General features: G+C 36.6%; 2 protein-coding genes across 6 annotated transcripts; one reads left to right on the top strand and one right to left on the bottom strand.

Annotated features, from left to right (window-relative positions):
• Positions 1–7: 7 nt before the first annotated feature.
• Positions 8–20163, top strand: LOC115631001 (protein Aster-B). Of its 5 annotated transcripts, XM_030527597.1 has the most exons (12): positions 8–600; positions 8467–8802; positions 9171–9783; positions 11830–12130; positions 13081–14113; positions 14645–14897; positions 14965–15095; positions 15168–15361; positions 15569–15865; positions 17085–17502; positions 17572–17692; positions 20085–20163. In XM_030527597.1, exons 1-12 carry the CDS (start codon positions 332–334, stop codon positions 20118–20120), a joined length of 4002 nt encoding a protein of 1333 aa, XP_030383457.1. In that variant the 5' UTR covers positions 8–331; the 3' UTR covers positions 20121–20163. The 5 variants fall into 5 exon arrangements, with proteins under 5 accessions (XP_030383457.1, XP_030383456.1, XP_030383459.1 ...); XM_030527596.1 differs by lacking the exon at positions 20085–20163 and having other exon boundaries at positions 17572–18058; XM_030527599.1 differs by lacking the exons at positions 8467–8802; positions 20085–20163 and having other exon boundaries at positions 9–600; positions 17572–18058.
• A 1719-nt stretch (positions 20164–21882) lies between these two features.
• On the bottom strand, positions 21883–23114 carry LOC115631792. The gene has a single exon (XM_030528630.1). The coding sequence runs from the start codon at positions 22951–22953 to the stop codon at positions 22117–22119; it is 837 nt and encodes a 278-aa protein (XP_030384490.1). The 5' UTR covers positions 22954–23114; the 3' UTR covers positions 21883–22116.
• Positions 23115–27999: the final 4885 nt, after the last annotated feature.

Below are 27999 nucleotides of genomic sequence, written 5' to 3'. Positions count from 1 at the left end.
CTATTCTCTACTCATTTACACGGTTACCATGGAAAAAATCGTATATATATGAATGTTTAAATTTTCGCAAACCGTGCCCCATTCAACATTCTCGAACGTCGCGCTGTGTTTTGAATATGAAAAAGCCTAAAATCAAAAGAAAAAAACTAAAGTAGACGACGTCAGCACGCGCTCCATAGATAGACAATACTAAGATCCCAACTGCGATTGTAAACTAAAAGAAAAAAAATTGTGTATAAAGGTGTACAGTGTGCGGTGTTATTTAATGTGCAAAAAGTAGCAACAACAATAGCAGCAACATCTAAATATTGGGCGGCAACTTGCCGTTGTCATGCATTTTGTCACACAACAACGACCACAGCAGCAACAACAACAGAAGCAGAATAAGAAACAAAAGTCAGCGGCATCGTCATCATCGAACTCGTCATTATCGTCGGTTGCATCTGCCAGCGCAGCTGGCACATCCTCTGCAACACGATTTGTGGCTCTGTGCAAGTCCTCCAGTCAAGGAGCCCTGCCCAGATCCTTCAGCTATTTTGGTCTGCGGTCTGAAAAGCAACAGCGACACAAACGCACTGCCAGCCTGAATTCGGCGCCCATGTAAGTTGTGCAGATACCTTATATACAAAAACTTGCATATATGTGCCTAATATATATACATATATACATATACATATATCTATATCTATTTAAATCATATTACTCCTTTGGTGTAGGTTTTTCTTGCTGGTTTGCATGTTAAAGACAAGTTATTGCTCATATTGCTATTGCATGTTGTTGCCTCAAACTCTCAACATTTTCATGTTTGTATGTAGTTATGTTCGTTTTTTTAGGCTCTTTAATATACCTATCTACCCCCAATATAGCGAAACGTCCGTGCGACGGTCCTTGCCTGCCACTCTAGTCTGTAAAAAGGCTCTGCCGCAATACCTTTCATTTGCATCTAAGTCTACCCTGCGATTGCGCAACATCTCAGCCACTAAATAAAATGTAATTTGCATAATTTAAAGTAAGAAAACGCACTCCTACGTGCGCCGAAGCTGAAATTCTCTTGCAAATATCTTTGGTGTGAATGTTACCTTCAATAGCTATAGATACAGCATAATGTAGTTATAAATAAGTACTTTGGAAATGGTCTTTAAAATGCATAATTTAATTTCATTTCAAAACATTTTTATTATGAAAGAAAGAAAAATGAACAAAAGCTTAAGATGATTTTTCCTTGCCAGTTGGCTGGCTATGCATAATTTACTTAATAATCAAGTTTTCTTCTTCTTAATAATATGGCTGGAGATGGTTGTTGTTAATAAAAACTAATAATTAGATAAGGTGGCAGTTTTAAGACACCTCAAAGCTGATGATAACATTTTATAAAACTTTGTTGCAATATATATTATAAAATTTCCTTAAAGAATAACACTCTTAGGGGTGCTAAGGTTTGTAGTACTTCTTATATTTCTTTGGTGTTACAACATAAATAATAGAATAGAAAGATAGGATAGAAAGAAAGGATAGCAAGTCGGATAGAGTTGTTCATTGTATAGGGTAGAGAGACAGGATCTTAAAGTAGGATGGAAAGAATAGAATAGAAAGCTGGATAAACAACTCAGCTATGAATCATAAAACTCTTTACAGAATGATAAAATTCTTTATAGAATGTTAATTTTATCAACCGATCGGCTTAGGAATGTGTCGCTTTGTTGATTAATTGTATATTTCTTGTGAAAAAAGAACGTTAAAAACACGCTTTATAGGGGGAACTGTTTGAATAAAAACTATAAGTTATAGTCGCTAGATTTGAACATAAATAAGCTTAAGGAATTAGGAAGCATAAAAAAACGTACTTGGCAGTTACTAACAAGTTTTCATGCGGTTCGATTAGGTTGGGAATTTTTCACAATTGTGATGTAGAAAGCATGAAATTCTTTTCTCAACAGTAATTGGCTGTTGTGGCCCAATTTAGCCCAGAAAGGAATATACAGTTAAAGAGTATATAAGTTACAGAAATATTGGTAGTCAAGCTCCATGTCATAGAGCTTCGATTTCGATACTCAAACCTGAAAAAGCTGTTGGAAACATTGGTTCTTTAGTGGCCTAAAAAAAACTGCTCATTTAAAAAGTATAGAAGGTATAGAAATAGTTGGTTATAGAGCACTATTTCCAACAATAGCTTATACTGAATAAACCCCACATATTGATAACAAAACAGCTCTTAGTGATATATAATTTTTGGAAACATTTTCATATTCGCCATAGTTCGTTTACATAATATTTGGAATTACATGTTTCCAAAGGTGCGTTTCTGGGGACCATCAGACTTTCGTTCCGGCAGGGTATGGCGAACATAAAAAGTAACTTCAGCGAACACGCCAAGCCAGTCGTCAGAGAGCCATTTATTTCCTTTGCCGTCAAAGAATCGCTGAAGCGTATGCCATGCAACGTCATCGCCGAGCCACAGCCAAGAGGCCCCCTCAAAGTCACTTGTTTGTTGTTGTTGTTTCTGGTTTTTGTTATTCTTATTGTTTTTGTACATGTATTTGCCTTTTTGCGTGTGCTCTCACTCTAGCACCAACAACTGCGACTACAACTACGACCATACTTTTACATATATACATACTTGTATGTACGACTGCGAGTCTACAACGGCGGGGCCTCCAGACTAGCGCTGACGCTGACGCTTTTGCTATTTCAGCTGTGAGTGCAAATTCAAACGTTGCGTCGGTCGCGTGTGCTGGCCATCGAGGGCGGCAGCAAAAGCAGCAAAAGCAGCAACAGAGCAGCGTTACAAAAAGGAAAATTAATTAAATAATTAACAAGAAAAGGAACGGTGTGGTTTGGTGTGGTGTACGGCATGTGCAAAAATTTACTGAACTTTTGCCAAATGTGCTAAAAATATAAATATTTGCCGTGTTTACGTTTCGTCATCACTATCGACATTGGCAACAACAAAAGAATAAAACAGAGATATACATATGTACAAATAACAACAAAGAGATATGTATATAGAATAAAAGTGCTGTTTTGACATTTATTTGCGCGTGTGCTTTTCGCTTTCGTTGCCACCAATGATGACATACTTTTCGCATCCACAATGGCCAACATATGCCAAGGAATGGCCCAACACCAAGACGCTATAAAAGCAATAAAATGGCAATACAACAATAGCAACAAAAGCAAAAGACAAAGGCAACACACAACACTGACATCGAAATGTAATATATTTTAGTTATTATTGATTTTTCGCCACCTTAACTGTTTAGTTAGTTAGTTAGTTAGTTTAGTTTAGTTTGTTTGTTGTTCGTTGATTCCCGTTCGTTGTTTTCCCAGTAGCTTATGCCCCAAAACTTTGCGAAGTTCCACCAAAGCTTATAAATATTTCGGCACATGCGTCAGTATGTGGAAATAATGTTCTGATTCTGATTCTGCTTCCTACATACCTGCTCTTCGCTGTCATTTTTTATTCAGCTATCAATTGAATTGATTGCATGTAGTTAACCTTTTCTTATACACTACTAATTGTTGGGTGTAATTGCGTTTAAAAATGCTGGCATGTTGCACTCAGTTTATACTATATACTATACTTACTATATAGTACATGTGTTTACTCGTATCTGTCATTTTTCCTCTTGGAATATCAATCAGAATGTCGCTCATAGATCAAGGGGTGAGTGTCTTCTCAATTTCAATTTCCAATCTAGCTGATGATTTGCAATCCCTGTTACCTATTTAACATATAGCATATAGGTCATAACATCGTATGATTACAATGAGTATGAAGGCTGCTACCATGAGTTAGATTTTATATTTGTTAATGATGTTGTTGTCTTCTATACTTGTGAAATTCAATTTTAGAACCAATCATGAAAAGCAAATATATTGTTATAAGTAAGCGTAAACTTTGATATTAAACTGAATATTGATTGATGTCTAAACTAAGTTTATTGCCTAGAATAAGTCATGAACCCAAAATATAAATATTATATGATTAACTTTCACAATAAAGGGCGCATCGGTTTTTTTTTGGATTGTAAACAAGCTGTACAATAAACAATACAGTATATAAACAAGCTACACTATCTATATATACTTTATATATTTTGGATCTTTCAAGAACGAAACAATTTTCCCATGAACACACCTTTTCGATTGTAAACAAAATATATAATATGAATATGTTTATAAAGAACTTATGCCCTGACTTGTGAAGCCAATAATCAAATAGCCATAGCGAAATGTTTGATGTTGCTTTCAATATTTCAAGTATATATTTGTAAATATTACCTATGGAATCTTTTTTAACTCTTCGCCTTAATACCGATGATTGCATATTCTCTTAAATGGACTGTCGAATAAATGCATATTTTTATTCGAAAACGGCAAACATTTGATAAATGTCATGTATTTCTGGTAACAGGTTTACAATAATTACGTATTTAATTTCGAAGGCTTATCACGTAAGTGACAAGTAATTGGTGTTTTCTATTCGGTGTGAAAATGAATAGAAGTGGATGTGAGTTCATTCATAATCCAGCATCTACGGGATATTGTTTTAATCTCTAAACCAGGTCTGGTCTAGACAGAAGCTTTCGGATGTTTTGTAGACTCGAACGAGATTTCTTCAATTGTAGCCAGATTAAGGACCCTGCAATGTTTTCAATCTATTAACCAAGTCTGGTCTAGGCAGAAGCTTTCGGATGTTTTGTGGGCTCGTGTAGAAGAATATATTTTCAACTGCAGCCAGTTTAAGGTCCCAGCAATGTTCACCCAGCTTTCGGTTCATTTGTAGACTTGAATAGAACGAGATCTCTTTAATTCTAGCCACATTAAGGTCACAGAGTTTGAGGACTATTGCTTTTGTCATCATGCTGCTGGATTTTTTAATGAGTTGCCGAATAGCTTGTTCCCCATTCTTCTGTAACATGATCGATCCGCCTTTTAAGAACTTTAGCCCACATTTCCGGCATATTCATTAGAAATTCGCGCTGGCAAGTGTTCTCCGTTACTTGATCGTATTCTCTTCGCATTGATTTTATCATTTACAAATATTGTCTCACTTTTTTGCAGGTGTTTGATTCAGTTTCCGCACATTGTTTGTTTAGAACGTATTACCCAAGCTCGAATTTTTGTTCACTCTTTTGTTTTTGTTTCCCCATGCGACCGGCCCGATAAAAAGTGATAAAAATTTAATTGAATTTTGTCTCGTTGAGACTTGTTAGTAAGTATTATCATGTGCCAAATTCCAGTCCAGCAATTTTCACGTACAGACCATAATAATCCGCCGGTTCTCTCTCGGTTGAGTTGTTTCCGTCGTTGTCTACACGCGCCAATTATAGTTGAAAATGTTGTGCGGATTATCGTTTAGCGCCCGAAACATTTGTGTATACACGATTTTTTCTTTAATAAGCAGTTCTGTATATTTCACATACTGCGAAGCTGTGGAAGTTTTTTTTTTCTTTCATAAACTCGGCGCTCTGATTGTTACTCTCAGCTGCAGATAAGGCCGCTACTTTACTTTCTTATTGCGATTTTAGTTAAAGTGTCTTTTGTTAGCATTGTTGTACTCAAAATAAGAGGGAGCGATAAGGTTCCTGAGTGAATATACTTGTACATATATGTACACCTACTTATACCCGCATTACGACTTATATACTCCTACATATGTGTGTGTGTGTGAGGTTAGTGTAAGTAACAACTCAAGATTAACTGACAATCAGCTGTCGGGCGTACATGGCTATAGCTTCTGTTGCAAATGAACACGACTGCACTTTATCTGTTAAAACGAATAGACTTTAATCTTTACAGTTGGGGCTTTTAATTGTCAGTGGGAACAATAATAATTAAATGTTATTAGCTGTCGGAAATTGTCGAATTGCTTTTAAAAAGGGATCGTCTCTAATAGTAGACAAGATTATACCTTATTTGTAGATACATTTTACAAAATTGAGTATCATATATTGAATTTCTTTTCTTTGACGTGTATTTGTAAAGCTCTGATGAAAGACAACAACTTGAAAAGCAGTAGGATTGAAAAGCAAATTTTTGAAAAGTTTGAAGCAGTTCAAAAAACCTTTTACCATGTAGGGCTCAAGACTTTTCCGCACGTTTTATGTCAAGTATTTGCCCGCCTGTTTGTCTAAAACACACACAAAGTTTGTGCAGAGGAAGAATGATAAGAATGCCCAAAAAAATTGGCATCGATATGAACTTGCATGATTCATGGTCCCCGGCCTGCCTCAACCAGCCCATTTGATTATGAAAAGGTAAAGCCATCAACTTCAAATACAGGAGTTTGTCCGTCTAGTTGTCTAAACACAGCCATAGTTTGAAAGGTGTGCCCTTGTTGATGATTCAGCTCGCACATGAGCTGACCATTACGAAGTGATAAGAAAAATAATGAACAAAATTATTTGATATCGATATAAACTCGCATGAATCATCGTAATACTGATGTATGTTGCCAGGCCTGCCTCAACCCCTCCATCTATTAAGGGAGGCAAAGCCGGGCGCTCTTCTCCCTTTTGACGTTTTTGTCGCAGCTGCGAGTGCGATTACTGTTTAGTGCATTATCTTCCAAAAAAGCAGTACTTATAAGCGATGGCTTAAACTATAGCTTAGCTGATTCTAATTTTGATATACTTACTTTGATACTTACCTGAAGCCATCTTTTGAGACTAGCTGCCATATCTGTAAAAAAGACAATATAAATAATGTTTGACTAAAATCTTGATTAGGCCCATTGTAAAAGCGATCATCTTAATACATTTCTCAACACTGTTAAGTGGGGATATCTTTAAAAGAAACATTGTGTATAAACGATGGCTGAAAGTAAGTTTTGGCATTTTTTAAAATGATATTCCATATTTAAATATTTTTCAAGATATCAGCTCAAGAACTCTTATTTAGAATCGATGTCGAAAATTAAATTTTTAACACATTCTATAAGTGATATTCGAGCACATGATGTGAAGTGAAGACTTAAAAAAAAAAAAAATATTACGATATCCAACATTGCTATTTACAGAGTTTTTGAATGAACAGATGGCCTCGATTCGCTTCTAAACATTAAAAGTTTATTGAACACGTCGACCATACCGTTATGCCAATCGGCCAACACAGCCAATGGCTTTGAACGGATTTTGTTAGCTGCAAATGTTAGAAATATTATATGGCACATGGCAAAATCTTTTTTCCAATTGATCTTTAGCGCTATTTTTCGGCACAGTTGCATTTTGTGAAACATCTGTTCGACTTTCTGCTGCCACACATACGCTCCCTTCATACAACTATACATCCCAATATTGTTATTAATATTTAGTGTGGGCTTAGCGAAGCTTTTTTACAACCACCAGCCGCACTCAAGCAGCAACAGTTTGCCGCACAAATATCTTATCGCTGTTATCGGCTTTCGTCGGCAGTCATACGTCCCAATACATTGGAAGTACGCTCGCTCCATAATAATAATGTGACATATTAATATTGATTAGACGCGGTACTAGCAAGTCGTCAATTGTGTTTGAGACGCATTCACGCCACAATTTCCAAACGGCAGGCACACAGGCAGCCAATTGTTTGCAACAACAGAAACAGCAGCAACAAGAACGACAACAACAACAGCAACAATAATAATAATAGTATTAGTAACAGCATCAACGAAATGAGAAAATTGCACATAAAGAAATATCGAGTTTCTTGGTAAGGTAATAAATAAGTGAAGTGATAAGAAGGAAATAATTGAAATAAATTAATAAATATAAATAAATATTGCTAGATAGAAAACTATTGGAGTGCAAATATTAGAAGAATATGCGGGAAAATATAAATTTAATTGCTCGTTGAAAATTTCAGAAAACTAGAAATAAAAACAAGTTTGAAGTGTTCATATGAAACGATGGAGATAACTACAAATACTTATAAATTGATAGTATAAAAATAATAATATAAATTAAATAATAAATTATTCATTATATAAGGAATAGAAAGAAAAAACTCTACCCATTGATTGACTATTGCTACCACTAATGCATTTGTTTATCAAATTTTTTATAGTTATACCAATAATATTTGGTGGACTTGGAAACCATTAATATTAGTAGCTCTTGATATAAATTGTTCACAAGTAGTTAGTTGGATGGTGCCTCTTTAAAAGAGTCATAGAGCCTTTGGGCATGTTTTGGACCCACAAAAAGTTTTAAAGAAACCGGACTCTGTATACCTGAAGGGTTTTAATTGGAAAAGATTAATTGAAGATTGCCTTGTGGATCAGCAGTTTATTGCAATGAAAATTAAATGTAATTTATTTGCTGAAATTAGGGAACCATAAAAGCAATAAATGATAACAAAATTGTAACAATAAATATTAAACAATGAGTTCGTATTGTTTCTTCCAAAGCAAACATAATTGTTTAAGTTCCGTAGTTTGGTTTTTGCTCGATTTCTTTTTATTTGTTTCATGTACATTTTTTGTAGGACTAAAGATATTGATATTACTACTACCAATACTACTGCAACAACAACAACAACACCAACAGATCCAGCCGCAACAGCAACATTAGTAAGCGCCTCTACTGCTGCCGCTTCAGCCGCTTCAGTTGTTGCCGCTGCTGCCCCAAATGCCATGATTTGTGATTCGCAACAAGAGCAGCAACAACAAATACTACTACTGCAACAACAACAACAACAGCAGAAGCAGCAGCAGCAGCAGCAACAACAACAGCAATCACTACAGGTGCAGCAACAACAACAGCAGCAGCAACAGCATGAATATTTACAGGAAGAAAAGGCACAAAGTAGTAATGGCGACAGGTAGGTAACAAAAAAAAAAAAAAAAAGAAAAGAAGAAGAACCATCCCCCCTTCACCTCTATCCCACAACCAACCCCCCATCCATCCACTAAAGCAAAACTGATGGTAAAACTCAGCACCAAATGAAATTTGTTAACTCTCTGCTGGTAAATAAAAACGCACACTTTTGTTAATTGCATTTTGGGTTTCGAAGCCATTCAAAATTTGCATGCATATAGTTATACATACATACATACATATATAAATATATATATTTATTTATTTATAAATATAAATATAGACTGTATATAGTTAGATAGATAGTGATTGGGAATACATACATATGTGTGCGAAATGTAAAGCTCATTGGTTTGCACTCTACAATTGCAGGCGCGACTCTCTAACTGAAGAGCCAACAACATCTACAACAGCAACTACAGCAGCAACAACAACAGCAACAAGCAAACTCTTGACCATACAGGAGGTCAGCAATCTCGAGCAGAGTGTCGCCGCCAATTTAAAGTCTTCTTCAATTGTCCCACAACAAGAAAACCCGAACGCTTCCGTCGCACTCCCAGAACTATCAGCAGCAACAACAGGCACCGGCTATGGTCCAACCAGCAGCCAGAACACATCACACATAATCTCCACGGGCCAGCACTTGAAAACACATCGCCATGAGTCCGCATTCAATAGCGGAGGCAGCAGCATAGGGGCCGCAACTTCCACATCGACGTGCCAAGTAACGCCCAGCATTAATATTGTCGCCAGCGACGAGCAGCCGATCGGACAGCCCCTGCAGTCCCACAGCGTCGACTCAAACGATTTTGGCGCAGCCTCGACATCGGCCCCGACGGCCGCCAGCTCCAGCACCGATAGTCCCAGCAGTCGTAAAAGTTCCACCGGCTCCAAAGGCAAGCCGACCAAGTTGGTTTCTGCTCTAGGCAGCTCGAAAATATCCCTCAATTGGCAGTTGTCCAGTTCGAGCAGTGGACGCGATGAGGTGAGTTCGTTATGTAATGCTTCGGCGGGATAAGTTAATTCTAAGAACACCGCCACTATCTTCAACCATATTTACTGATTTAAATTATGATAAATGTGTTAGTTAAATTGGTAGCTTGATTAAAGCTTTAAAGTTTTAAAGTTCCTTCTGATTGATTTACCATACCACTAAATGTTTATCTCGAAAAGTTGGCCCATTGTTTGTTTAAGTTGCGATCATGCAGCTGCAAAACTTGTCATTGCTAGCCAAAGGTATAAATATATACATATGTGTGTGTATGTCTGTATAGGCCATAGTAATTACCACTTCCCACCAAAAAAAAGAAACAGGTGTCAAATAGCAAACCAAATATTTATTGTATTGTATTCTGATAAGTCGGTCTGTTGATAAAGAAGCCACCTGGTCTCTTCAGCCAAGCAAGCTAATGGCTCTTTTCCTATTGCAAGCGAAAATGCGTGTCACAAGCTTTGGCATGCTCTTGGTGAGTAACCACTTCAATTTGAATATGCACTTATCTAAATGGCTTTGATTACACTCGCAATGACGTATGCTGAAAGGGTGTACCAAATAGTCTGCATTTATAAACTCTACAAGTAAATATGATCACATATGATCACCGAGACAAATCGATATACGACTGTTATGTCTGTCTGTATGAAGGCTGATAACTTTTCAACTAGAAGAGCTAGGCACACCAAACTTGGTATACATATATATTGGTCTTATCTATAGTATATCACAATTCATACAGAGTTCCATTATTTTGTATATCGGAAAGATCGGTATAAAACGATCTTGGTACCAAAAACTCTGTTGTTTTTCACAATATCGTATATAAACTTGGTATTTAGGACTTTTTTTTACTATATCCCATCATATTCAAAGATCAATCCTATTATATCTAGATTTAAAATTAAAACTGATTCACCAACGAAATATGTTTAATATAAGTTAGGAAACGCTTACAAAACGTGTCAACAAAAGCATTGTTAAGCCCGTGTCTGGGCTTTTCCAATTATTGAAAATTACAGACGTATAAATAGGAGTGCCTACATAAGCTAGTTTCTAGCCGATAATGTATTCGTTACGTGTTTCAAGTTTTCCTTTAAATACTCCCCCTTTTCCCCAATGAAAGTTAATTAATATCTATTTATTTACAAGAGCACACTACTAATTGCAACACTATTACATCTTTGGTGAGTTTGTCGATAATTGAAAACTTTTGTTTTATCACATAATTGAAAATGCCTATTGGAACCGAAACTTCGTAGATAAAAGCAGTGTCTTTCTTCCCAAAAAAGAGTTTTCTTGGAAAAACTACCAAAATAAATCAAAGCGGCAGAGTTTTATATTTTATATGACCTAAAGCTACTCTACTGTTCTTATAACTTATTAAGTTTTTCGAAACGCTCACCCTTTTGGGCCGCGCCTCTGAATTTGTAGCGTCAGCGGCCTTGCCAGAACTTCGACACATATGGCCCGCTGATTAGAATTACCCTTCAATGTTTGGCACAGCGAACTAAAAAATAAATTGAAAACAAAAAAAGCTTTCGCACACCATGATGGAGCTTTCCATTGATAACGATTGGCGTATTCATTACCGCTACGCTCTGACAATTTTGTGGCTCATACTTTTGGGTGATAATTACATTTGGGGCCACGCCGCGCGCAGCGCGACTCTGAAAAACACGGCACGAAACGGGAATATCATATTAGAATTCGATGAGCAACTGAGTAGCCGAATAGCACGCGCTGTTTAACGTCAATAAGTAGATAAAACACGCCACAATCTAATAAATAAAAAAAAAAGACAAAAAACTAGACGATTTTGTGGAGTGGTAGTTGGTAGTCGGCTAGACGAATCTTCATTATACAATAATCTACAATTGGCAACAAGGGCGGTAGTTGGAAAGTAATAAAATTAGTGTTAACTGTCGGGCGGTGGTCTGATAAGCTCCTAACTGAACACCTGTTGGGGACACACTTAACACAGTCATATGATTCATAATGCAAACATTTGAGTAATGGGCCGTGAAATAATTGCAGGACGCCCAGAGCAAGCTAAGCGAGTCGGTGTACGGTGATACGGTTTCGACGAACTCACAACCCTTTGTTCGAGGCAACACCTCTCCTACAGCAACAGCATCAGCAACAGCCCAAGGCGAAAATCTTCAGGTATCGAGCTCAAGCACTTCCAACGAAAAACCCGCCAAGACCACATCACGTCTGTCGGAGCGCGCCAAAAAGAAGTCCTGGTACAACGTCATCTATCCTAATTACAAATCCCGTGCTGAGGATTTCAAAAAGTTGTTCAAGGAAGTGCCAAACGATGAGCGTTTGATTGTCGGTAAGTTGCCATTCATTGATATAATACTCAATAGCATGCTCGAGTGACATTTTTGATATGATCTCCTCAGAATTTGCAATGGTTCTAATCGCAATACTTTCTTATTAATTTGTTATCTTTGAGTGCTGCTTTTGTTTCTGAATGAAACTGCCAAGCCAACCTATTAATACAAGTAGTTGTTCAGTAGCACGAACATAATGGAATTTATATAGACATTACCTAAACCAGATTTGCATAGCTATCAACTGTTATAAAAAACTGTCATTTCGTTTTATAGATATGCAGTCGCGACACTCAATTCCTTTTATTTCGAAGCAAAGCAAATTCTTGCAATAGTCACGTTTTAATTATTGTGCCAAATTAAGAAATCGTGTTTGACCAATTGACAAATTCTCAACATAGTTGCCATACAAAAGAGAACGCAAAGAACATCTGTCTTCTTCGAATATTGATTTGCTTCTCTTAAGAATTATTGTGTATTCTATTATTTGGTAGATTAGTTATTGTAGATCCGTTTCGTTTCTCTATAAATGCTATTTAAAGTAATTTAATCAAAACTTTTTCAATGTGCGCTAAGATGTGAAAGTCATTTTAAATATTAGCGCGATTGTGAAAGTAATCTCCTATGATGGCTGTCATCTTTCGTTTCTAGATTAGATTTCAAAAGAGTTTAATAAAATTATTGAATGTTTGAGAGATTGAGATTGAGATGTCGCGTCTGGAAGACTTCTTCATCTTTAATATTAGCTAAGATGTGGAAGTCATCTTTGCCCGTTGGAAATTCTTTTCGATCATCTATTGATTAATGATAGAATTAATCCCCAAATTGACTTCAAAGCATGTGCAATATCAAAGATATAGGCTTTAAAGAAGAAATACATATGTTACTGATAATACATTATTTCTACTCAAATAATTGAATAATAATCACATTTACTCCTCTCCCATAGACTATTCCTGTGCGCTGCAACGCGACATCCTTGTACAGGGTCGTTTGTATGTCTCGCTGAATTATGTGTGCTTTCATGCCAATATTTTCAGTTGGGAGACCTATTTGACCATCAAATGGATGGATGTGACGGCCATAACCAAGGAGAAGACCGCACTTGTCATACCCAATGCCATTTCGATATCCACAGCCAAGGAGAAATATTTCTTTGCGACATTTGCGGCTCGTGACAAGTCGTTTTTGATGCTCTTTCGTGTCTGGCAGAACACGTTGATGAACAAACAGTTCTCGCCACAGGAGATTTGGAAATATGTGCACAATTGCTATGGTGAGGAGCTAGGTCTGACCACAGACGATGAGGACTATGTAGATCCCACACTAGGTGCAGATAAGGAAACGGACCAGGACTCTCAAACGGCCATAGAGGATACGGCCGACCCAAGTCAAACCACGCAGAGCAACAGTCAGAAAGCAACGCCGCAGAGCGGCAACAGCAGCGCTAGCAGCGGTGGCGGCACCACTGTGGTGCGCAAATCAAAAACAAAATATTTCTTCAGCTCAAGCAAATCGTCGAATTTAAACTCATCGGCCAACGCTTCAGCCAGTGGGTCCGATAATCGTGCCAGCGGCGACAGCAAACGCAAATCGAATAAGAAAATGAAGCCAAATGTCAAGGAACTAACTCTTAGCTCGGTCAAGCCCAACGAGCAGACGTTGTCCGTCAGCGTTAACCACAGCAGTAACGCGTCAACGACAGCATCGTCAACAACGGCAGTACCAACATCTTCTACGGCCACAACCAGTGCCTCAGCCGAGCGAAAGAAGTCGGTTGAAAAGAGCAACAGCTTGGCAGCGACCACGTCGACGGCGTCAGGCATTGCAGCCCCTTCAGTGCCGGAGCCCAAGCATGCAGCGGACCCGAAGCGAAAAGCAAGTAAAAATCAACGCCAACGCGAGGATATAGCTGCCAAAAATACAGAGGTTGCGCCCACAGATGTCTCCGACTCCTCAGATTCCGAGGAGAATAACATACCGTAAGTAAATAGCCTGCAAAGTGGAGAGCTCTTGTGGCATATTTTCGGCCATCTGTATCTTTTTTATACCAAATTGTAATGTCAGAGTTGACAGTCTTTCTGAATTGTTGTCATAAATAACTTAAGAATCAATTTCTAAATATGTTTCTGGACCAAGTTGAACTAATGTTTCACCCTAGGAGAAACTGTTGCATAACTTGTAAAGCTCAATTGAAAGATACAGATTGAAATCAGTTCTAAAACAGTCCAGTTAGATTCATAAAAAGGTTTGACACCTTCATCTATTCTGTATGAGCAAATACTTAATTTCTGCGTTCAAATACTTTCTGAAATGTGCTCCTAGCTCGTTTTTGAAACTATTATGCTATTATTTAAATGCCAAAAAAAAAAAAACAAATTTATGAATGATAATAGTAATGTTACAAAATGTTTAAGTATAAGTCCACAGTTTTGGAGAGCTATAAGGCAGAAAAATATGATATTTTTTATAGATACTTATGTTCATAAATTATTTCATCCTCCCATTCGCAGATTTGTGCCCACCACGGAATGCACTTCCACACACGAGGGCCGACAGATTACACACACCATACTGCCCATAAATGTGGATACGCTCTACAACATGCTTTTTACCAGATCAAAATTTGTAACTGATTTCCATGCGCAGCGCAAATCAACCGACCTAAAGACGGGAGAGTGGTTTACCAACGAACAGGGCCAGACTGTGCGGGAGGTTAGTGTGACCGTACAGCTAGCAGCGTCCGTGGGACCCAAAACGTCAAAGGTAGGAGAAGAAGAATTGCTATAAGAAAGATTGAATATGATGAATTAAAATCGACTTTCCTACATAGGTTACGGAGTATCAGACCATGCGAGAGTGCAGCAAACCGGGCGAGCTTTATTCCATAGACGTAAATAGTGTAAATGCGGGCATTCCATATGCGGATAGTTTTAGCGTGCTCATACATTTCTGTCTGGCACGGTAGGTGCAGCAACGAAGTGAATGCGATCTTAGTCTGGTTGTTATATAACTAATGATAACTCCGATTTCCAGCACCGTGGATGATCACACAATGTTGTCGGTGCATGCGCAAATCAAGTACAAGAAATCCATTTGGGGCGTCGTCAAGGGCTTCATTGAGAAGAACACTTGGGCTGGACTGGAGGATTTCTTTGGGGCCCAGCTGCATGCGCTGCAGAGCGAAACGTGCATACCACCGGCCAAGGGCAAAGGACGTCGTAGACGTGGTAAGCATAGCATTATTATTATTATTTTTTAAATAGCTAACAATATCAGAAGAACAACAAAAACAACACTGCCAATGCCACTGCCATTTGCTTCTTCTAACCACACAACTAAATTGCACATCTAACTACAAAAAACTGCAACTAAAATTATATTAAAAACCATATTGAATGTAAAAAGACAAAGCTACAAGCAAACGACATACACAGGCATAAATCAACTGCAATCAGCGGCGACAACATCAACAACAACAATAACAGCAACAACAACTAGTACGGACAATGACAGTAATCGGGAGATCTGTCCAAGTGCGCCTCTGCGTTCGCTTGCGCCATCATCTCCGCTGCCCCATCATCATCACCATCATCTACAGCACTTGCATCAGCATCAGCACCAACACCTGCACCACCATCATCACCACCATCATCAGTTGCATCATGAAATGCATGAGCAGCAGCTGCAGCGGGCTTGCCAGCACCGTAAGGCTATATTTCAGACATTGAAAGGTATCGCATATTCCAGTTATTATCCGAAAGACAATCAGCATTCATAGTGAACAACTCCAGCTCTGTAATATTGGAAATATCTATTTCAGATATGGATTGCAAAGTTGCGCGTACAATATACGTTGTTGCACCTTTAATTGCTGATTGATGGCGACACGATTGTCACTTGGTAGTTGTCATACATTTTCCATTCAAAAATTGACTAAATAGTATTTAACAAATACATTGTTAGATCTTAGAAAACTATACCCCAGAATATATTTATGTATGTACATACGTGTATTTCAAAATCTTCACAATCACATTCTTCCTCCTGACTTGTTAGAGAACTTGTCACCCATTATCTTTTTGTTGATTTTGCTACTCCGTTTGTGCAATTGAAGTGGTAGCTTGAAACAGGGAATCAAATGCCACTCCAAACTATTTCGGAACTCTTTAATAAGCGTTTTCAAAAGTGGGTTAAAACTAAGTTCATTGCGAAACGGTCCGTCACTTATTCAAATGAAATATAGCCCCTTTTTAAAAGAGGACTCTGCTTCTGATTATCACAATCAGTCTTTCAATCATCTCAATCATCTTTAACAATTGAAATATTTTGAGATCTGTAGATTGAAATTATGAAATCGCTCGAGGTCTCTCTCTATCAGAAATAGATATAAATTGTTTTTAATTTTACCTTCTATCGAAAGTAAAGCAATCTCACTTAAGATCTTAATAAGTAGCACCTAAATATTATCATTGTCTTTTAATAAGCAAGTGGTTTTTAAATATCTGCCATTTATGAACTCTGAGTATGCTTTCAAATCATTCATTCAAATTTTAAAATATTCAATATTTAGTAATGAATCGAAGAGTCGACAAAGATTTCTTGAAATTGTTGTTAGGCATAAGAAGTAAACTCATTTATCGCATACCTTATAAACGTTGCTTAAAATATAACTATATCTAAATCTGCATTTCTGCCTTGTGACAATCCTGTTCATGACATTCGTCTGTTTTGCATTTTTTTCTGAATCTAATTTCGTTCTAAATACTTATTTATTTTTACTTTTAGGTTAAATTTTAATTGTGCCGCAACAAAACATACTTATTAAGCACCAATTTTATACTAACTTTTCATTGTTGTTGTTTGTTTTTTGTTGTCTCTCTCACGCTCTTTTTATTTAATTTGGTTTCTCTAACCTTGCCATTGCCATTTTGTTTTGCATTCGTCTTGCAGGTACGAGCACACAAATACGCCCCTTAGAGGAAGCAACTGGCAGCTCGGCACATTCAAAATCCGATACACTGGAGTGTCAGTTACTGTCCACAAATGCCGCTGCCGCTGCTGGCGGGGGTCACGCGTTGCATGCTGCGGGTGGTGGCAGCAGCAATCAGCAGCACTTGGGCGCACAGCACCACCACAACCACCACCACCAGCAGCAGCAGCAGCAGCAGCTGGATGGGCTGCCAATGGGGGGCAACGGTCAGGGCCAACACAAATCTAGACACAAAGGCTTCTCATTCTTTGTTATACTGTTGATGTGCTTGCTGCTGGCATTAAATGTGATATTATTACTTAAGCTCTGGAAGCTGGAGGAACGCATTGATGTGGATCTCAATCGACGTGCTCGCATGGCCACAATCTCAACCCTAAAGTGAGTGATAAATAAATATCTTTAAGATATATTTGTAACTGAAATGCCTCCTCTCTCCTTGCTAAGCAGGGAACTACCAAACACAAATCAAGATTGGCTGGAGCTTTTGAATCAGCAGGAACTCTCACACCAAACCGAATTACGCAAATGGCAACAAGTGCTGCAAACTGCCATCGAATTGTTGAAAAAGGTGAGCATCGTCTGTGAGAAGATTTACAATGACGATCAGCTGCGGCAAAATATTGAGTCTATGCATAATGAATTTTAAGTGACTAATCCAATCCAATCCAATCCCATGTGGAGGAGGCAAGCAAAGCAAATAAGCCAAGCGAACAATTAAGCAAACCACAGCAAACTAATTGTAACTCACAGACACAAACACAACTCTACACCTATAATACTATATCCATATATATTTATGTGTATGTTACATTCGCTCAGTTGGGCAAAGGCACATTTGTTATTAAGTTTAAGGCGCGTCTTTCGGATCTCTAAGACATACACAAAGCAAACAAAAAACAAACAAACAATTGTTGCATGTTCTTTAGCCACATAAGTTTTGTATTGTAACTTATTGCAGTTTTGTGGCATTTGTATGTATTTGTGCGCGCATTCTGTCGTCCATATGTATATAACAATGCAGTATGTGTGTGTGTGTGTGTGTGTGTAAAAGTTGAAAATTCAAAACAATATTTAACACACTCTTCCACTACTAATCTAGCTATCTAAACAATTAAACAACAAATTAACTCATCACATTTAATTTTCAACCTAGCTGCGTATTTTGTGTTCCTTGTTTCCTTTCATTAATTTTTTGTTGAAAACCCCCTGTTGGTGTATAGTTTTGTAAATTTTAGAATTTATATTATAAAAAAAAACACGACTGAATTTAATCGATTAAGTCATATTTAATTATTTATTATATTTTGCTCAAGAGCTCACTAGGAATTTCTAAAAATTTACACGTTTCTTTGGTAATTTAATTAAAGTTATGGTTTACTTGTAATTCAACAATATATTTAACCTTATAATAGTTTCAATTCAATTTATATCGAAATTACATTTTATATTGGCTCTTAACTTAAGAAACTTAACAGCCAAACAGGTGGAGAACTAAGAATTGAAGAATTTTCAAAAATGAAACACTTGTTGGTTATTTACTAATTAAAATAAAATCTTATCTAATGCGGACTACACATCGGTACTCTCACGACTAATCATTTTCTGTAATCATGGCACTTTTTGATACTTTTCCCGAAGGAAGCATCCCCGGTTAATGAAATATTCTTGATCGGTCAATCTGTCCGCCTGAATGAACGCCAGGATTTCAAAAACGACTGAGTCCACCTTCACTAAACTCGGCATGTGAACTGTCCTATTTTATTTTATTGTTAAAATTATTCCCACACTCTTCCCTGGTAAAAAAAAAATGAATCAACACTGCCCATAATTCCACAGCTACATGAGCTAGACTACATAAATCTATGCTTCTATCTACTAAAACATTAAAGTCGGTCAATTCCAAGATTAGTGATTAGCGAACCCATTTTACTTTGGTACTACGCCTCAAAACTACGGTACCGGATTTATACCGCTGCTATACGCCCATAGAACAGCGACGAAAACAGTGTTCACAGCACAATTTCGTCTGCTTGATAACAACAACTATGTGTAACAATAACAACTACAAGTATAATGGCACGGCCCCCAGACATAAATATACAATAAACAATATCGCTACTAATAAACCATAATATGGGAGTATGTGTATTAAATAAAATTAAATTTTTCGAAATTTCAAAATGTGAAGGCCTCGTTTATGCACTAATAATTGTGAAGGCAAAGATTAACCCAAAAAAACTAGATTACAAATGAAAAGAAGCGGGCCTTCTTACCAACTTCTTTTTAAAGAGCAGAAGCAGTTAGTTTTCAGTTATTTTTCTAGCATTTTGGCTTCCCTCTAACACTTTTCATTTAATCCACGATGCTCTCGGAGAATGATATTTATATATTCGCAGACTTCAGTTCTTGTTGGGAAAGAATAGTAATTCCTTCTCACTACTTTGCTGCTTCCTTTCATGTCCAAAATTTCCCCCCACAATCTAAATGAGTTTTGATTATCGTTGGCTGATCGTTGATCCTACAACTATGTGAATCGCCATAAAGTAGAACCGTGTGTAGCCCGCAAAGGTGTCGATATAAAACGACATCGGCAGCTCTATTTATTTTATTTTAATAATTTTTAATAAAAAAAAAGTAAGCACATACATTTTCAAATTCAATAACCGTCTTAGATTATTTTTTAGTTATAATGTAAAGAAAACAGTATAATTTAAACTGCAATATGAATCACTGAAATAGAACTCGTGAATTTAAGCCTAGTTTTTTAATTATAACCTATTAACACTGTTTTTTAAGCCACATTTAAAATGAATTTTTAAAGCATTTGTAAAGAACGAATTTGAAATTGATTAGCATTCGCACTAAAATGTCACCACAACTAACCAAGCCTAAATATTTATGATTTATTCATTTTGTTTAATTTGCATTTAATCTGGACCTAATGCCATTTATCATTGCAGACTGAAAAGACTTTGGCTGAAGTCATGTTGCCTTAGCAGCAACCACAAAATTTGCATGCAAATTTTCCCAAAAAAGAAATAAAAAGAAAAGTGAAAGTGCAAGTGTTTAACAACAACAGCAAAAGGCGCAACAAAAATGACGGCTTAGTTCCTTCAACTAAAAAAAGAAGCCACCAAAATTTTGAATTTTAAATTCAATTGAAAAAAATTAATCACAATTGCAGGCCAACAACATGTAACACAACAACAAGAGCAATGTGTGTTAATAGCAAACAATTTAGTTAGTTAATTTTTGTAATTATGTATGCCTTGGCATTAAGACTTAGTTGTTAAGTAAAAAATTGCTCTCAACCTTGGTGCATTTTAGTTAGAAGTTTCAATTTGTGTTATCATATCAATATTTTAAACACAATTAGAAACACACACACACACACACACACACACATACAAAACAAGGACAGTGCAGAATGTGCGTCTTGAATTGTTGTCTCAAAGGCATTGTGGTTTATAGTATAAACCTGTATAAAACTGTTCGGTCAGTTAATAAATTTGATAAAATTTTTATGTAAACATATTTTTATATAACAACCCGCATGCTGTTTGTGTACAACTTTGTGAGATAATTTTGATTTTGTACTGTATCGTACCTATGCTCCCTCCTTGAACTAGTTTTTTGGCGCCCCGTTTACAGTCTACGCTAAAACCTCCAACAACAACAACAACAACTATTATACATAAAAGCTAAAGTATTATTGTTAGTTTGTAGCCGTTGCATTTTAGCTAAGAAATGAAAGCGAAACTGCTGATAATTGAAGCGCGTGTGCGAATTGTGTGTGAAATGTTAAAACTATTAAGCAAACCCCCCTAGTCCCTAAGAGTTTCAATTGAAAATTGTATGTAAATGCTTGTAAGCCACGCTGCAGCAACAATTAGCTGTCAAATTATTTAAGCCAAAACCAATTGGCTTCCAAAAACAATTCACATGGGTCGCCCATTAAGTTAAATTGTTAGGCTGCAGCAATAAAAAATATCTAATTTATTATACGAAGAAAAAGTGTGAAAAACCATTGCAAAATAAAAACAATGTATACTTTTAAAATAAATTGAAATTCAATTACTTATTTTCATTTATTCGTTGCAGCTAAATATTTTTGAATATAAACGCATGCTGAGCTTTTTTCTTTGCTTACAATTCTAAGCTGCAGTATTTCCAGAAGCCTTCAGTTTCGAATTTTTAAACTCGTTTGATGGATGGAACACTTTTATGAACGATCTCCATGACGACATACAAGTATGTTTCAAGGAATTGGAAGCAACAGAAACACGCCCTCTTCTCTACTTTTTCTATACTTAGCAGAGAATATCTTGGATCGCTGTATTCTAGCAAATAGTTTCCACTGGAACGATTTTATATGGAACTGTGTTCTCTGATTGATTCTTTGTCTCAGAATCTTAACGTCTGATGCAAATTCAAGTCAAGAAGCTACAAATCAATCAAAACTAATAATTAATTGTAAACCTAGCAAGGCTAGCTAAATATAATCTACAGCTGGGATAAAAGGATATCAAAACAAATAAAAAATCTGATATGCCCGATATGAAGACACAATTAGAATATGAAGAAGGGGAGAAGAACGGATTTACGTCTAATCGAAAATGATGAATACTACTTGTAATAGTATATTGAAGAAATTAGTTACAAGAAATTATTCCCTAGTGTTTCAATTAATCGTGAAATGACAAATCCTCTCTGAAAACAATTTAATTTCTCTACAAACCACACACAATCAGAAAACAATTTTCCGATTCATTGTAAATTTATTTTTTGTGTATTTTCTCGTCTGCAAAAACATAATAATTAATTAACCATAATTTGTAAAATTATTTTATATGGAAACCAATAGGTTCCACACAATCGCAGCTGTCGGATTGGCTTGGAGTCTGCTGGTTGCCACATAAAACTGCTGGAAGGAACTCGAAGCTGTTGTTAACCATAATTTTCGAGAAAGAAATGTTTGCTCCACGGATCCTCTCACATGCGCCAGCGACTCAGGTCGCCGCCGCTGGAACGTTTCGTTTGCTGCAGGGAACCGGCCTTGGCCTCACTACCGCGCGACTGGAGCGATGTCTTGGATTTTCTTTTGCGCAGAATTCTCTTCTTTCGCACAATCTTCTCAGCAGGCGGAGACTTTGAATCCCTTTCCGCAGCGAGCAGTGCGGAATGCTTCATAGCCTTGTGCGAGGCATTGCGATTGACTTTCTTGGGCGTCATGGGCAGTCGTTTGTCCAAAGTGCTGGTTGAAATGTGCTTTGGATCCTTACCCAGTGTTGTGCTCTTAGTCTTCCGCTTCTTCTTTTTCGTGGTGATGCTAGCGGGTGTTTCTGTCAAAGACATTTCCGATCTAGTTTTGAAAGTGTTCTTTCGGCTTCCAATCCTGCGCTCTGTCTGTGCCGCCTCCGCCATGGAGGGCTGATGGAACGTTTCAGTCAGATTTGTTTCTGGTGGACAGATAATGGATGTTGTTCTCGTCTTGTTGTGCGCCTTCGAGGACATTCGCTCCACCAGCTGCGTCAGCACTTCCTTCTTGGTGGGCGGCGGCAAAACAACGGGTCCACGCTTCTTAGTCAAATGCGAGGCGGTCACAACGTTGCGCGGTTTGGTCTCAACACGAGTACGCGGCTCCTCAACAATAGCTCTCGGTTTCAGTTTCGATTTCTTAGTCCTAGACTCTAGCATGGCATATCCGACCACGGACTTCTCCACCGCTTGCCAACGACCGGATGTACGTTTTCCCTCCGTCTGCAGCGCCTTTTTCTGGGCCTGACACTGAACAATCATGTCGTATATGGACGGAATTGTTTTATCCATCGCGGAACTCAAAAGTGTTTGACTTTTCGCACCTAAGTATGAATTCTGAAAAAGTGTGAATTTGTGTGAAAATCTGCGTGCGTTATAAAAACTCAACTTTGTTGTGTACGAGAAAAATTTGTTACTAACACTTTGACAGAAAATTTCAAAGTACAAGGTTTGCGACAAAAAACAAAAAAAAAAAAACATAAAAATATATTCTAAATCTAAACTGAACTGAACAGCATAAAAATTATATTGACAACATTTTTAAAGCCATGGACTAACTATTCTGTAAATATTTGAGTAAACTGCAACTGTTAAGTATACATATATATTAGAAATAGTGATTGCTTTTGTTATACGCAATAGCGTGTGAGATACATTTGTAAGAAAAAAAAATGTACTTATCAGACTGTGACGGTAAAACGATAAGCTTCGCAATGGCCTACGTGCCGAAATATTGGAATTAAAAGACAACGGGTGTCAGACAGACTGAGTTATATAAAGTTTTATTTTGAATGATTTTTCAGTTTACATTTTTAAGTGAATAGGCTGTGAACATAATTTTAAGGTTAATAAAGCCTTTAAGTTAAAATACTAATTAATTAAGAGATGATTTAGAAACGCTTTAAACAGTACAAATAGCAATATCCACTTGAGGGCGTAGCTATGTTATTATTTAAAGCATTCATAATAAATAGCAACTTCTCTTTGAAAGGCCAAGAAAAGTTGCTTCGAAGTCTTGCATTTTCGTTGCATACTTTTAGGAGCTCTTCTTTATTTTGAAGTCCATTTTGAAACTGAATGCGGAAATTGAATTTTAAATTTGATTTAAAACGGAGAATTTGTGACTTTTGATAGGAACCTTTCATGGTAATAATTTAATAAATAATAAACATATGGGAAATAGCAAATAAATAATAAAAAACCACTAACGCCTATGAATTTCGTTTTTGTTCTTTAAACGCTATAAATGCGACAAAGATAAAAAAAAAGATAAATAAATACATACATACATAAATTTCTACATAAATATGCACATAGTAGTCATATACGGGAATAGAGTTTGCTAGAAATGTCATCAAAAAAATGCGTAACAAAAATCGAGCGAAAAATGAGCCAGCAAAGAATTATCAAGCAATTCGCATACACATGCACACATTGAATATATGTATATATGTACATATATCATATACATATGCATGTGTGGGAGCAATATAAAATGATATATAAAATATATGACACATTATTTTATACGAACTTATGCATAAATATGTATGTAGGAAGGTAGAAATGTAGAAGGCAACTCTTATCAGCGACAAAAACAACTGTACATTTACCTCTTCTTCACGCACGCACACACACACGCACACAAGTGCCGGCATCTACGCGCATGTGTGTATGTGTCCGTGTGCATGTGTAGAGAAAAGTTTCATGCACAATAACAAAAACTATGCGTATGTTTTTTCAAGGTTAAGAGCAAGTGCGTGTCTACAAATAAGTCTGCGCTTCTCTATGTGTGCGTGTGTGTGTGTCTGTGTTTTTTTTTCTGCGAGCGTCGCGCTGTCGTCAACATCTCAACAACCGTTCGCCACAGTGCGTACAAAAAAACAACTTGCAAAAAAAAAACCAGCTAAAAAAAATTATGAAAGTCACAAAAGAGCCACACACACAGAAATATAGTTTTCGCGCGATAAATATCAGCCATACCTACGTCTATATATACACGCGTATATGAAGTAGTCGCTTTATGCGCTGACTTATAAAGCTAATGACCGACTTTTGTTTGCGCAGCATTAGTTGCCAAATGCCAGCTGTTTTCAAGCTTCTATATTCATTTTCTTATTGGAACAGAACAACAATGTTTTTATTTTCCGGCTAAACGCACGAAATTGCGCATACGCCTCGTTATGTTGCGGTTTTTTCTCTCTCTGTGGTCGCGAGTTTAATGACTGATAAGGTAAGCAATGACCGATTGTATGTACATACATACATACATATGTGGCTAATTATTGCCTAATGGGCCGTTGCGCGATAACACAAAGTTTGCCAATTTCATAAATTTGGCAGTTTGAGTGCAAAACTTTTCTATTTGATAGTAATACTATTTAAAAGAACGAAATGGCTGCAAATTAAGACTGCATGGAATGAAGCATTTCAAATTGGATTTTGAAAAGGTAAAACAAGATCAGCATATTTTATATTCATTATCAAACCTATTAGTAATTAGACAAATAAAAAAAAAATAATAATATGTGTTTCTTAGTTTGTATATTAATTAGTTTTCATACTATAAACACTGTTTCACAATAAAAGCTCGTGAAAAAACAATACAATCGCCTAATTGTGTCTAGCTCTGATAATCCAAACAATGTCCAAATGGGCACAAGTTTCAAATTAACGAGACATGGAAAAATTTCAAAAAGATGAGGCCTCATTGCGTGTAATTAAAACTTGATTTTGTTGATAACATATAGTATTGGCTTAATTAATTAATTGTTTTAAAAGTGGATGAGGAAAAAAAATTGGCATCTTTTACATATTAAGGGGGCTGTTATTGCGAACAATATCAAAGCTAATTATACGCAAAATGAATCACTTAATATTAAAATGTTTCTTTGTTAATAACAATTAAGTAAGCATAAGTACTATAGGTTTCTCTTTGCAAATTCACAAAGAGACTTTGTTTTGTAGGACTTTCTTTATGCTGCTCAATTCTAACAAAAAAAAGTTTCATTTCATGCTTATTTTATTGTCTACTAAACATTTTTAGAGCATTGCAATTAGTATATTAATGTATGTATATGACAGAAAGAATCAGATAAAATGTTTTAATTCAAATAGAATTTGAAAATTTTGACCGTTCGAAGTATGGTGTGACTTTGGTTCAAAATAAGCACAATTTTATAAAATCGGAAACAAAAATAGATATATCTGAGAGGGCAAACAAATTACCATATATTTTAAAATTCTACAAATTTAATTGATGATAAGTCACTTCCAAATTAGAAGCTTCAAGCATTTAATGATATTAATACATAAGCACCGATCGTTCAGTTTCTAAAGTTTGAGAAGTTCTTAAAAAACACGTTTTACCAGCAATTTATTTAGGAATTGAAAGTTAATATCAATTTGAAGCAAACGTATCAATCAATATGAGGAAGCTTACTCAGTTGGCAAATTGAATTCATGGCCATGAAGAACAGCCTAAAGAATTCCTAATTTGTTTTATCAACTCAACTATATACTCGTATGTATACTATATATAATATGTAAAAACAAATTGTATCGCACAAGCTTAATTAAAATTCTCCGAGTAGCTCTGAACGTTGTTCTTCTCCACTTGATAAGTTCTGTTAGGTTTTTTTTGGCTTTACTTCTTTGTGAAATACCAGATATCTATATTCTTACAACAACTGTTATTATCGACATTTATTGAGTGGCCTGAGCTTCCGGTTTTTAGCCGAGGCTCCCATCAAATCGATCTTAAACAGCACATCTAATCGGGTTACTTGTATCAAGAACATGAATGAATGTCTTTCATATCATTAGCTCTGTCCAATCGGTTGTCAAGCTACATATATATATACTACATACATACATATGTAATATCAATCGAAATGTGCCCAAACAATAGTATCAGTTAGCTATACATACATACATACTATATGTATGTATGTACATATATAGCAGATGTGTCAGTTTAGAACTGCTCGCGAAACTCGTTTAATTGACTATTAAATAGTTAGCCATCAAGTTCCACAACTCGTTTATGGAATGCTCTAGATTTTCCATTACAAAAAAATATTGTGTGTTTATCAGATGGGCTCAGCAGTTTTGTCGGACCGTCATAAAAAAGCGAAAACTAAATGTTTATCAGAAAGTTGATTACGAAAATTTGCGATCACTATCAGTGGCAACTGGCTGATTACATGATTATACAAATACATAGTTATATATATGAACATACGAGGGTGGGTTGATAAGTTGGAACGACATATGTAAAGCTTAAGCTATGGCTGGCATTCGCCATCGTCAGATTGCTTTCAAAATGTTTTCAAATGGTAATAGGTGATCGAAAAGGGAAGGTGTGCGGGATTGTGGAAACTGTAAGTAGGTGTACCATGAATGAAGGGAATTATTTCGATATGAGAATTTCTCTTGAAGGAGTTTTTGTCTTTGATTAATCATGATCGTTGACAAAACTCCAGACACCAAGAAACACTCGAAACAGTTGACTGAAACAGAGAGTCGAAACCAAAGAATGCTACAAGATAATAGGAATCTTGGTTTCCTCGATAATGTCAGAACGATAAACGAAAAATAAGTATTATTCATAATTATTGGATGTATTTAAAGAGTGGAAGTCAAACAAAAGCGAAAGCGAATATTAACTCTTAACAGAATGGTTTTCGGTAAAGAAATACCAATCAAAGAAAAAGGTGACCTCCAAAGTAAACGTTTACTTTGAGAATCCTTAAAGAATTAGAACAAAATTGGCTTTGGCTTTTATAGAGGGGTATACTCAAAAGTAGGGATTATTTATCAGTCAGCCCCCGCATATGTACGTTTGTATGTATTAGTTATTTGGTGAGTTGAGCAAACTATTGCAGTCATTGTGTTACATGGTAAGGGCTTTAAATGATAAGCAGTTGGCAGCTTGTAAAGAGCAATGCTCTTAATTTAACAGTGTGAGAGTGAGAGGTGTAAATTGCATGTAAGCCTTCGGGAGCGGATTATTAACAGTGTTCGAGAGAGAGAGTGAGAGCCAGAGGGAGAGCGGGAGAGTGTGAGCAGCTGGAGCACGTGCAGCTGTGCTGAAAGCAGCAGCTCCAACTTGTTGGCGCTCACACAAATACACACACACACACAACGCATGTCATTCATGCAGGCGCTCTTCAACGAACGCGCGCTCTGCCTTAATTTGTTGTTGCTGCTGTTGCTGCGACGACAATAGCAACAGCAGCGACAGCGACAGCAGCAACTTAACGGTCACAGCGCTAGCGTCGCTGCGATCAGTACGAGATCGAAATCGGCCGCCGTTGGATGTTTTCACTGCAAAGA

This window comes from Scaptodrosophila lebanonensis, unplaced genomic scaffold (assembly GCF_003285725.1).
Source record: "Scaptodrosophila lebanonensis strain 11010-0011.00,11010-0021.00 unplaced genomic scaffold, SlebRS2 tig00001412-arrow-pilon, whole genome shotgun sequence".
NCBI lineage: Eukaryota > Metazoa > Arthropoda > Insecta > Diptera > Drosophilidae > Scaptodrosophila > Scaptodrosophila lebanonensis.
Note: the sequence above shows the minus strand (reverse complement) of the source record. Positions and strands in the feature narration are given on the sequence as shown.